Source organism: Mya arenaria, chromosome 9, assembly GCF_026914265.1.
Source record: "Mya arenaria isolate MELC-2E11 chromosome 9, ASM2691426v1".
NCBI classification, from domain to species: domain Eukaryota; kingdom Metazoa; phylum Mollusca; class Bivalvia; order Myida; family Myidae; genus Mya; species Mya arenaria.
The window spans coordinates 13906368-13920029 of record NC_069130.1 but is presented as its reverse complement, the minus strand read 5'-3'; the positions used below and the strand labels follow the sequence as shown (position 1 = coordinate 13920029).

The 13662-nt window shown below is 34.0% G+C and overlaps 1 protein-coding gene across 1 annotated transcript; it reads left to right on the top strand.

Moving 5' to 3' along the window:
• Positions 1-2057: 2057 nt before the first annotated feature.
• Positions 2058-11208, top strand: LOC128245760 (heat shock 70 kDa protein 12B-like). The gene is made up of 4 exons (XM_052963989.1): positions 2058-2357; positions 2740-2958; positions 3398-3531; positions 11094-11208. Exons 1-4 carry the CDS (start codon positions 2058-2060, stop codon positions 11206-11208), a joined length of 768 nt encoding a protein of 255 aa, XP_052819949.1.
• Positions 11209-13662: the final 2454 nt, after the last annotated feature.

Sequence of the window (13662 nt, the reverse complement as noted above, 5' to 3'; positions counted from 1 at the left end):
CATTATGAAAAGAACGCTTCTCTTCATAGACATTATCACATACATGAAGGAGGGTCCTTTAGATTCATATGTATTATTAAAGGAAAAACAGAAACAAATGTTTGTACTATCGTCAACAAGTAAATGTACCAGACGCATCTATAGCAGAATGATGCATACTGTTCAGCCATTAAGAACAAAACGATAAACAGTTTTAGCTATGCGATATATAATATCGCGATATTGTCGTACTATAATGGAAAAAGATGTATTGTTTCCTACTTGATAGTGTCCTGTCTGAGTGACTGATTGTTCGATTTATTACTTGAAAGCATTGGATTATTGTTATTTGTGTACGAAATCATGATTCACGTGATCCCCGCTTTTTATGTAACTGGTCAGCAGACTACAGGAAGGCCGCGCTTTACACATTTCACTGGGTTCGTCACCGGTGTCAATATACACATTACTACTCACTACCATGTGTAATTGTTTTATAAAAAAACATCGGAGGAAAACTTAAGCATATGAAAAATATCATTTAAAGTTGGACGATATTGCAGATTCTTAGTAAATCTAAGAATGCACAACCTTACAACAGAGGGCTCACTTGAGCTTTAACGAGGTTTGATAATTCAACAATAGCATTACATTTAAGCCTCTTGAATCCAGAATCAACGTTTACATTCTACCTTTACCGACAGTGTAACCTTTTTATACATTGTGAATGTGTTCTATAAAACTCGGAAAATAAGCATAAAAGAAACAGAAAATTTGTTTATTTCAGTGTAAGATCGTATTTTAACCCACTCGTGATCATAGAAAACTATATTTTCACTCGTGAAAATATGTTTTTCTATGACACTCGTGAAATAAAATACGATCTTTTTGCATAGTATGGACGGTTAGAAACGTCCTTGCTTGTCATTATTAACGTTTAATACGTACAAGTTATCGCGAGTATTTACATAAAAGTTGCCTTAAGAATGTCCACAGTTGCAGTTAAAACGTCCATTACATTAACGGTGCCGTGATGAACGTCATTTAGAGGCAAGCGAAACGTCCGCATCGGTCCTTACTAGAGTCAATATCATAATGGTTGCTGAACGAAACATCCGCTTTTTCAGTTAGAAACGCCCCTGTCATTGGCAAAAAGAAATGACAACCTTTTAAAATGATCTCAATATGTTCGATCAAAACAACTAAAACAACTAAACACTAGAATTTCAAAACGTGCTTAAAACTAATTATAATTCGAGACAAAGAGTAAGATGAAATATTCGTTTTAAATGGCCAATGTATGTTCTGGAGTTGTCGTATGTCGTATTTTATTTTCCTCTTTCTTTTTTATACGAATTTATTTCGGCTAGATTGTGAAAAAAGCACTTATATGAACTTGTATGAATTAATCTCCAGCCATTTGTTTGGGTATTAAGCATAACTGACCACAAAATCATGAAAATACTTAAGCACTTCCCAATCTTATTCACACCTCATTTTTTTAAACAAAGCAAAGCATGATTAAAAAACTCATGGTATTCCTCTTCTTTATTATATAATGCTAGTAGTTAGTCATATTTTGATAAGGTGATTCATTATGTACAAAATAATTCAGTAGAACGTTATGTTGTTTAGCAGTTTCTCACGTTCATTTTTTTTACTCTAGAATCATTCCTCTTAAGAAAATTGACCATCATATTCATTGACAGAATCTGTATGTCAAAAATGTAAAAAACATATACTAGATAGTTTAAGATTCATGCTATGCTGTTGGGATAGGACTGAGAGTGAAAAATGACTTAAGCTTGCGATATTGGGGCCTGGAAGAGGTTTCATACCTTGGATATATAGTTTCAGTAGCGCAGAACTACCATTGCATATTACTACTAAGAACGAGCCCACTGACGTTCTTCTGTAAATATCTCTCCTAAGAACGAATTTGCCCCGGATGTTTTTGTTTAAGACCAAGAAGAAACAAATCACGACCCCATGGGTGAGGGGCGGATCCCTTAACCACTAGACCACTCTCATATTCACCGTTCTGTCTTGTTTTAGAGCAGCGTGTGGCTTTATCAACAATGGCAAGCAATGTTCAAGGCAAAATGCTGTTAGTGGCCGCTTTTGATTTTGGAACGACGTTCAGTGGCTATGCTTTCTCTCTCCGAGATGACCCGAACAAGATTCAGACAAACTGGAATTGGTATGCAGGAGGTGGTGCTTCCTTGAAAACTCCTACATCCGTCCTTCTAAATCAGAAAGGAGAGTTTCATTCATTTGGTTTTGAGGCTGAAGATTATTATACATATCTGGCTGAAGATGGTGCACATGACGACTGGAGGCTTTTTCGGAGGTTTAAGATGGTCCTGCATAGTAGTGAGGTATGTTTTAGTAAACAAAACATGCTTACTTAAAAGGTCTAATGAATAATAGAATATTAATTGCATGAACATTTACGATTACCTTGTTTAGAGACAGGTGTGTCAACGCAAAACACAACTTTAGCGTCACATTACAACAAACACAACTTACATAGGCATCATGATATCGTTATCAATAAATATCGGGGTTTACGCCTTGGAACCAGGAAGTCCCGGGCGTCTGCTTATGCATACTCATCGTCAAACTGATCTCAATAATAATTTATTAGAGAAAATAAAAAAAGTTAGTCCAATTTAAGCAAGTAGCAACTTAACGACAATTAGAGTTATTTTCTGAAAGAAAAACGAGTTATATTAACTAAAGAAACAGTGTAATCTCTAGCACTTGATGAAAGACGTTACAGTGGAGGACGATTGCGGCAAACAGATGGAGGCATTCCCGCTGTTTGTAATGTCGATCGAGTATCTGAAAAAACATCTTCTAACGCCGGTTGTCAATCTAAATGTAGGAATCAATGAGGCGGATATAGTGTATGTGTTGACCATCCCGGTTATCTGGCATGACAATGCGAAGAGATTTATGAGGGATGCAGCAGTTGAAGTAAGAATCAGTTTTAAAAAAGAGAAAAAAACAAAATAATAAATAAGATATTACCAACTTCTGAGGGTCATATTGTATAATCCAATCATTTTCGGGGGGCTGTCCATAACATTTCATATTTTATATGGCCAAAGTCGAGTGTCATATTTCTTATATACAGTAATACAGAACAAATCGTATTCATATTCTCTTTTCATGAAGTCTCGTATTTATTTTATTTGAATAAAAGCTGGATATATATGACTATAAGTGTATCATACTGGTTCATCTTAAATCAAATTAGATTCGCATCGGTGAATTACATGTGTAGTACTTTAATTCTAAGTTGCATTTATTTCCTCAAAATATTTTATACCGCATATTTATTGTAGCATACTGCGGTACAACTATGTAGCAAATCTTAATATAATAACAATTGAATAGCTCATTTTTTGTTAAGGCTGGAATCGACACAAGCCGCCTAAAACTGGCCTTAGAGCCGGAATGTGCTTCAATCTGGCGTGAGAATACGGACACCAAGAACGATGTAACGGTCAAGGAGCACACTATATGGTGGTCGATCTCGGATATTGTGTACAATTATTTAATCATTACGAATTTATCCGACTTTTTAAATTGCTTTTGAATGTTTTTTTTTCCAAAGACTGTGAATTCAAAACAATTTTTATATTGAATTTTGAATTAAATCAGTCAAAATGATTAATTGACACTAATATGTTAGGATACTCGACTGCATTTGCCTTTCTATGTCGTTATACGAACATACCAAATCATCCGCATTATGTAGCCATCAACATATTAGTATATATTTTTCAAATCTTTTTAGTGATTGTTTCGTTACATATTTTGCCTGAAAGGAGCAGTAACAACAAAGGAGTTTGTCTTAATAAGTACGTTTCCATAACGTTCGGTTATTTCATTGTCTGTCAATATAGTGTAAAACATCATGACTTTAATTCCATTATATCGACACTCGAGTATTCTGTTTGGATAGCATAGCTTGTTTATACACAAGGATTTTTTAATCCTATCACAGAATTGAACATTGTTATAAAGCCTTGAATGTTGTATCGAATTATGTTTTAAAGATTTAAATCTTGACGAATTATTTGAAGCACCCTAGCAAAATTGTGCGTCCTTTCGACTAAGCCGTTCAATCTTATTTTTAAAAAGCCAACACAACTACTCCCGAGAGTACAAGTTTTATTGTAAGCAATAACTTATTTCTTAGTTGTCAATTATTTAATTCTATTAAAAGAAAACAATGCTGTCTCAAAGATCTTAACTAGGCAACCTGCCTCGACTCATAAAAAGATACTCACATAATAATGGTATAAAAATGAATATAAGAAACACACAGCGTGCTTTTTTATCCGAATAGTAAAATATAATTGCATTCAAGGACAATAGTGCTTCATATCATAAACTCGGCCCGTGAAAAAGAATAAATATATAGAAACGAAAAAGAATAATAAGTAAAAGTGGAAAAAGTATATGCATCACAGTCAAAGGCTTTTGTGTTCTTCATTGATACAAAGTTAAGTATACAAGCATTCTAAAGAAACTATCGTTGATACTACCCGACAGAAGTTTAAGGAATGTTGCATTACAGGCATGGCATGTTGTTACAGATAGCAAAATAAACTGGAGTAAGTGATTTGAAACGATTGTCGTGTATTCAATTGAAACAACATAGGAATCATTGTTTTGAAAGGCATTGCTTAAGGAAAAATGAAGCAATAATTAATTTGTCATGTTTAAAATTCTTCTAAATGAAATCTGCATAATGTTAGTTTTTCCAAATTTCGCACAGTCATCTTCTCCGCTTTCTATGGGAGATCACTACATTGTATCATTGAAAATAGCAAAGGTTGGGTGCGGTAACAATACTATTCACGGAAAAGTTGGTATTTAAAATTAATATTTTCATAAAACAATGTTTGGGCCGTCATATTTTGTTATCAATTATATTATTGTTAAACATGTAAATGCTTCTTTACAAACATCGTTCATGACATTTCGTCATGCAACTTGGAAACTATCACTCACACTTTTCTTCAAATAATGAACAAATCCTTAAGTTAAGCTTTATCTCTGGCAATAGTAAATATAGTCATTAACTAATTACTATTTGAACAATACTAGGATAATCAACTTTTTGACAAACTGGTTTCAAGGGTTAAACATATCGCAGACGATTTCATATCTTTAGATCTTAAGAGCCCTAATCCCATTTGCCCAAACTTGTGTCTTTAAAAAAGGAAGTTTTGGCGATTCAAACTATGAATATTGTATATCGCATGCTAATTCATGATATATGCCGTTTTGGAAGTTTTTACACGCTTCAACACGGACTTGACCAAAAATTTGAAGCAAAGTTGATTTATAGTTATTTTTAAGACATTTAAACAGAGACACCTTCCCATTGAAAATTGCAAACATGTGTGGCGAGTTTCACTTTATTAGGCCCCGAACTTGCCACACCGGAGTTGAGAGATCACAAAAACACATTTAGAATTTATTTTAACTTTAATTTCCCTTTTTAGGTACACAAAATCACAAAGGTATATTTCTGTATTAAATCCAATTGTTAGTAAAAGTGCAAGTAAATATTGCAAACACCTTTTTAATACAATATAAACTGATAAATGTTAGTCCAATAAGTCCAGTAAAAATGATCTCTGTGGAACTATTTGCGCACCGATTTATATACTAATTATTCCCGCCAACTACACATGAAATGCACGAGAATTGCGGGTAACATGAAAGTACATACTAACGGAGCAATGGCTCCGGTGAAAGCTGTTATATAAAACCTCATCGGTGCAAACATATAAAAGAAACACAAAGATTAACTCATGATGAAGAAATACAACGGAGCAAAACAAACATTATACGTTAATTTTAGTTACCAAATATCAATGTAATACTTATAAAACATAATATTGCACATGAACTATCAATTATACAAAGATCTACATGTTTTAATAACATATTCGCGGAGTTCGCGACACGCCGGCAGACAGAAATCGACTCATCAATAAGTATTTCCTTACACCCTTGAAAGTGTCAAAACCTTGTCGTCATTATATTTGTAAAAGTTTCTGAATGTTCTTGTTTGCATTCCTTGTAGCTCGTCGAACTGGGCGACGTCCGATGGCGAATATAATTATGTTTATCGTTCATTATGCCTGGTTCACTACACACCTCTAGTGGATAAAGAAGGTTTATTGGTCGACCAATCACTCGGCCAGATGGGACCTGCACATTCGCAGATCGGACTTGTCCGTCTTAACTCGATACGACATTCACGAATTTTCCATATTTCAAGGATCCCCTAGAACACTCGTCACGCACAAGCACTACATCTCCGACTGTTGGAAATGAGCTGGATTTGATTCGTTCTGATTTTAATTCATTTTGCATTCTATCTCGCAGACTCAAAAGGTAGTATTGTCTCCACAAGTTCCAAAATTGTCGAAAAACCGTTGACACTTTTTCCAAAGTTTTATCAGTACAAATGTATAGTTTTCCTTTGGACTGAAATCAAGGTCATTAAGATATGTGCTGACATCGGCTATTCCAGTATGAGGATTCAAACACAGAAATTTTGATGGAGTTAGTCCAATGTTAGACTCCAAATCGTTGGACACATAAACGAGAGGCCTATTATTCTCAGTAACCTCAACTTCCTTCACAATTGTTTGAAACTGTACTTCAGAAAGCATGTTCTACCGATGGCTTTTCGCAAAGAACTTTTCACTATTCCAACAAGACGTTCATAAAAACCGCCCATCCACGGTGCGCGTTCGACTATGAAATTCCACTTTATGTTTCTTTTTGATATATAACTTTGCACTTCGTCATTTGTTGTCACTGATTTCCACACTAGATCCAACACAGATTTTGCACTTTTAAATTGTAATGCGTTATCATTGGTAATTTCAAGATCATCGTCCCACTCAATTAGTTTGCTCCACAACGTTTGTAGGAGCCACTTCCCCCTCACCAAAATAGGAGCAAAGAGTCCTTGAGGATCAAATACTGCAGCATTTTTATTCAATGCACTTCATTTAGTCACTTTCAGATAACATTCATCTGGTGTTAGGATGGACATTGTGTATTTTTTGTGCCCCATGTATGTCCAAGTACCTTCATATCTTTGCAACATGTTTGTCATGTTCAGGTAACTGACCGCTTACACATTTGTCATTTGTACACCATTCCATGATGTTCATGGATGCGTCACTGAATATTTTCTTTGATTCTTTGTAAAGACCAACTGCCTCCTCTTCTGAGTTGGTACCAGTTATCAGATTGTCAACATAGATATTTCGATTGAGTTTATCAGCCAGATCACTTTGGTAAGATTCAAGGTGTGATTCTATAGTTGCTCCTAACAGAAAAGGGCTTGACATCACTCCGAACGGAACACGACAAAATCGGTTTTCCTGAATGTTGGATGGTGTGACGTTTGCGTCTTCCAAATTTTAAGCCAAAGAAACCTCGTTGCATCCCTTTCAGTTTGATGTAGTCCAATTTGATGAAAGGCCTTTTCGATTTCAGCAACTAATCCGATTTTATGTATCAGAAAACGCATCAGTATGCCGCATAAATCATTGAGTTTCACTGGGCCTCTATAAAGGCATTCATTCAATCTGCTAACTCCACTCTTTGCTTTTGCCGAAGCGTCATATAATTGTATACAAAGTATGACCAAATAAATAAAAAATAATAGAAATATTTCATCGACTGAAGCGGACATGCTAAAAAAGTATCACATTGAAAATACTAAGTGTTTTTAGACAACATTTACAGTTTCCTAAGAAAACTAGACTCTAGTTACCATGGCAACTGTTTAAAGTGACACTCTTATTTAATATCGATGCATACACATGTATAACAAACATATACTTTGACTGTTAACAAGTTACTTAATAATTCATTTATGAAAAATATTTAGTACTGATAACAAGATTGTAACCGTGTATTTAATAGCTGAAACGCAAACATGTTAAATGATTAGTGAATGCTTAAAGATTTACTGTGATCTACTATGATCTCAAATGGTAGAAATACTGTGTTTTATGCACATTTCCTTCAAGTAAAAATAGGTATCCTTCTTTAGAACCATTGTTTTTGACATTTATTTAACCTTTTTTGGAATAATAAAACAATAGTATTAATTGTGGTAAATCTTATGTGGGAGTAAGAGTGCATCTTTAAAAGAACTGACTTTTTTAAGTGACATGGATACTATAAACACGAATAATACCAGTTACTGTTTAGAAACAAACAAAAGGACAATATTTCTGTTTCAAACCAAATTTAAAATACTTGTATTTGTAACCATTCATAACAAGTTTTACACATAAAACGACAACATTTTATATGGAAACATTTTCACTCCATAATCACTCAAAAAGTGAAGGAACTGTTCATGCTGTACATTTGGAAGTGCAGATACTTCTTATTGCAAGAAGATAATCCTCTTTGCACTACACTGTAATCTTGGATATTGCAGGAATTGAGAGAGAATCTGTAAGACACTTCATGGTATGACTGTTGCATGATAGAACCACTGTCAAATACTGAAAAATACTGTCAAATTACACCCAGCTGTTTTTTCTCAGAAACCATCATGAGCCTGAAAATATAACAAAGGAATGTGATTTCAATACACATGTACACAAAAGAAACTGCATGCATTCAGTTTATATGGCAACATACATATACAGATGTATACATACAACTACAACTACAACTACACTTGTAAAAAGGTTTTATCACAATTAATTAAGGGAATACATTATATTACCAGATATTATCTTAATAAAGTTGACATACATACAGAGAGAAATAAGGATTTTATAATTTAAAACTTCATACTGTTCAACATCTTTGTCAACTATTTATACATAGCAAATTACTTTTTCTTTATAATAATTTATTTTTCCTTTCCAAATTATTCCTCAAAAAGGTCAACATTATATTTCTAATAGAGCAAAAAATACAATTTGACAAAAAAGTACATACAATTAGGTTACTGAATCTGCATCAGTCAGGTGAGGGTGAAACTGGAAGTAAAAAGAAACCTATTAAAGATCATTATGTATTATTCAGAGAAGGACAACTATGTATATATATGTAATGAGGTTTGATGTCTATACACAGTTTGGTATTTATCAGAATCAATTTAAGAATCAATTCAACTTTACAGCTCAGAAAAATGTCAAAAGCGTTTATTTTACAAATAATAAAATATGTCATCATACAAATTGTCACAGTTTATAAAGAGTTCTCAATAACTTAAGGTATAATTCCAAAGAAAATTAAGCAAATGGCATGTTCATGAGATATTCTCTGGTAAATATGCATCATAGTTCTAAGTTACTTGCAAATCCTTCCCATCATTCTGAGTTGATAAATTTGAGTGGCATGGATGTATTCTATGGCTTTATATCTCACTGAAAGGAAGAAAAGATTAAATAAAAAAGGGGAAAAAAAGCAATAAATGACAAAACTGACCATTCATGAATTGGCAGACTTACTTCTATGTGTAAAAATAGTCACAATATTTAGTCAAAAAGTAAAAACAGCTATTTATGGAATGTGAAGTTTAAAATCATTTCAAATGAATAATCACAACATTGAGTTGAAAATTGATGACAGCAATCAAAATCCTATCATAACAGGAATTTTATGAAGACTAATTATGTTTGACAAGTTGAATAATTTGTACAGAGAGTGATTTTATAATCCAAGTAACTAAACAGAACATAAAAATGTCTCCTGAAATTTACACCTTAAAACATTGATATGTTGAAATTTGAAACTTTCCCATTATTATTTAAGTATTAGTTACTTAGTGATATTGTATGATCTATAAACAATTAAAATTGGTAGGCATCCAATCAACTGTTTAGAAGATTAAAAAATGCTAACTTTCTTAGTTTCAATTGTGAAATGCCTATACATAGGCCAGCCTGCATTTTTCTTATTAACCAATAAAACACTAAATGGAAACTTGGCGTTGTAATTTGATTTATTGAGTTTTGGTTGTCGAGCTCCTTTAAGTTATTAAATATGAATTTGTCGGGCAATGCCATTGGCAGAAACATGTGCATAAACGCTAACAAACTTCAGCTTGACATATTTATAATTAATAATTTAGAATGGCTTTAATAAAAAATAACTGCCAATTCTCCATTAGTTTATTTACAGGCTTTAAAACCGAAAGTGACCAGATCCCTAAAGAACCCGGTCTGTTGATTTCATTAAAACCAATCACAATATCCAAAATAAAAACAATTGCAAATGTCTTATTTATTTAAATTATAAAACATTGGACCAATTTTCATGCAAAATAATTGCCAACCCCTAATAAATAGCATTCTAAATATATTAAAACAATGATATGCATAAACCTACCTCAATGTTTACTCAGAATCAATTACTATTTACAGAGGTTGGCATTTTAAAAGAAAACAAAAATTACTTCCGGGTTAATTCGGATACTCTCGGCTTTTAAGGTTGCATGCCTTATGAGTCATCATATTGTTTTTGTTTTTGGCCACTCTCAGAAACAATGTGTTTATAAATAGCCCTTGCGGAAAAATGCGACAGATTACTGCATCAAATGGATAGTATCACTGTGTAGATAAATGAATGAATTTTCAGAAATTCGATGATGCATTGTTGTTCTCTTTCGATTTGGACCTGTAATTCAGCATGTTTTATCCCCTGTTTCACAATCATCGTCCGATAAAACTATTTATTTGAAAAACTCAAATGTCATGAACGCCTCATTCCCCGTGACAGTATTATTTGGCTTCACCAGCAGCTCCGTATCCCAAACATGTTTTTCAAACGGAATGGCAATGCTATTTACAATTGTAATGGTCCCGAGAAGTTCACACCCATCTTCTGTTGGGTTATCATGTGTCGTCCTGAAGACGGGTAAAACGGATATTTTACTCCTAGGCATACATGTCACGGTCATCTGTTGGTCTACTCTGACCTCCTCGTTCAATCGCACGTACACAATTAAACAATCATTCATCAACCATTTTCCATCCATCCAAACATACTTCTTCTCAAGACACCTGTCCCAAACGTGTATTTCATTATCCTAGAGGAGACAATAGCGGGGATGCGTCCAAACCTAATTGCGCCTTTAACACGACGAGACCCGCGTCCGGAGGGACGATCAGTCTCACGCCGGCTAATTCATTCCTGATTCTCTCCTGAACGTACGGACTTTCACCGCCCGCCTCGATCGTCCTGGAAAGAGACAGCAATATGTATGTGAAAAGCTACAGAAACAAGCTCAGTAGCAAAATGTTTAAGTATAAACCCGGTTTAATGGCACTGAGTAAACGCCAAAGACAAATAACCTAAAATCACAAACAAGAAACATGGAAGAAGAGCACAAAACTCCACAAGCAGCACATTGCATACAAACTATATATAAAAACTAGGTATGTTTATCAAGGATTGTTATGTACCGCCTTGGAACGGTCAGTAAAATGTAAATTTACTGGGGGTTTAAACCAGTTTAAGTGCAAAAAACTCACTCTTATCCCAACAATCCTAAATAAAGATAAAACGCAAAAGGTAAATCTTATCAAAGTATGTATTAACTTGAGGAATCTTAACAATAAAACAAAAAATAATAAACTTATAGGTAAACCCCATGTACTTCTATGATTAGAGATCCCAACTCTATCTACAGACGGAGGAATACAATTCAGAGCACCTAATGCAAAAACTTTTCAAAGATACGATGCAGTCATTGTTTGAAACTATGAACATCACTTACAGTCTGCCTTAAAAAATAAAAGTTTTAAAACCGTGTGATCATAGAGTTTCATAATAAAAAGCATCATTGTATCAAAACTGGGAACAAATAAAGAAAACATTACTAACAATAAAAGTGACATGTATTAGCTAATCTTTCTTTCCAAATGATTTGAAAATGTAAAATATTTGAAGAAAATGAAGTCACATGCCAAAACAATCCGAGTCAGCCAAAAAAGGTTTTAAAGATAACATGAATTATTTTGTTTCAGGAATTCATCTTCAAAAACTAGAAGGCAAGTGCTCTTTAAAATATTGCCTTTATATCCACTGTTTAAATAAAATACAAGTAATTCATTGAGTCTACGGCGGCAAAGGCAGGCGCCGCAGATACCCCTGGGACCGCAGATACCTCTGGCACCACAGTTACCGCTGAAAAACGTAGATGGAAACGGCATTCAGGGTAATGTTATCGAATTTCAAAATGTAATTGCGCGGTCCTAGAGTTGCCCCCTCTATCTGCTTAAAATTATGTTCCGACCGAGGATAGGCATTTTCTCGAGATGTTTGGGATGGCTTGGCGTATTCTGGTCAAGGTGGAACTATTCTCATGGGTGCAAACTAATAAAGTCATGTTGACATGGACATGTAAATGTTGGCTAATAATGATTTGTCCACACGTGTACCAACACAATTGTACCGGCAAATCATGAGGGCGATTTACAAATATGGCCATTCTTTTGAAAGGAGCAATGTAATTAGATGACATGTGCAAAGGTTTGGTGTCGTGGTGCATCCGGTACAGCACTTGTATTTATTTGACCTCTGTGCTCTTAAGTAGACATGTGGCGGTTTTTCTCTCATTAGTATGTAAGTTCAAAGCAGTTAGTTAAAACATAAAATGGGACGTTCATGTTAATTAGTAACTTCGTATATATGTAGTAGGCATGTATTTATCATTTATGTAGCTATTTGTCAAAAAAATACGTAACACATCTTAAAAATGAATATATGGAACTTTGGAAAAACACAGCAAAGTTTTGTGTCGTGAATGTGCATATGTTTCCTTCTCTTTGGTGTGGGGGTTTGGTTGGAATACTGGTATATTTTGATTACGAAGGATCTGCTTTAGTCGCTTTAATGCCGAAAACATTACCTTTATTGGCGCCGCTCTGAAGAGCGCGCCTATTATGGAATGGGATTTTATTTTAGTTAGTGGTAGGAGCGGTTTTTAAGTTGATTGACAGTTGGGTTTTACTGTTATTTTATTATGATTAAAAAATGCAAATGGATGGCGATTGCATGGGTGTTAAAAATGCTATTTGTGGTTGAATAGATTGTCTTCAATTTATCTTCAAAACATTATATTTGAAGAACGACAAATAAGTTTAATAACTGTTCCCGTTTCGTTTACGTTTTCCGATTGGTTAACTGTAATATCATGTGCCGGAAATGTAAATATTCGGAGGAGTTCCGAATGAAATGTAAAATGTGTGGAACGGTAATTATGTGAATGGGAATAATTATGTTTTATGTTGTTTTGTTATGTTTACTGCATTAATGAACAATGAGTTAAGCTGTTTTCTTTAATTTAATCGATTTTGGATTAAATGTTCACCTAACTTTATTTTTTAATGTGTTGAAGGTGACATTAGTAAAATTGTATTACGATTGCCCCCGAGTTGTTTTATTTTTAGAACACTACACATATCCGGATGTTGCTATTTTTAGAACCAGAAGATATTTCCCCGCTATTCATAGGTCAATAATGGAATTTCTACATCGTCGATTAATAGTTGGAAACTCGGTTTTGTCATGAATATACGTTTAAAATAAGTAAACACTAAAAGTGCACACTGACAGTTGATTACGATACATCTAACAATCTGAGTCATTACAGTAAAA

Bases quoted from the DNA above. Each gene is read 5' to 3' on its own strand.
- LOC128245760 (XM_052963989.1), top strand. From the start codon at position 2,058: ATGGCAAGCAATGTTCAAGGCAAAATGCTGTTAGTGGCCGCTTTTGAT. The intron at 2,959-3,397 runs GTAAGAATCAGT...TTTTTTGTTAAG, and splicing joins TGAGGGATGCAGCAGTTGAA to GCTGGAATCGACACAAGCCG. The intron at 3,532-11,093 runs GTACAATTATTT...TCATTATCCTAG, and splicing joins TGGTCGATCTCGGATATTGT to AGGAGACAATAGCGGGGATG.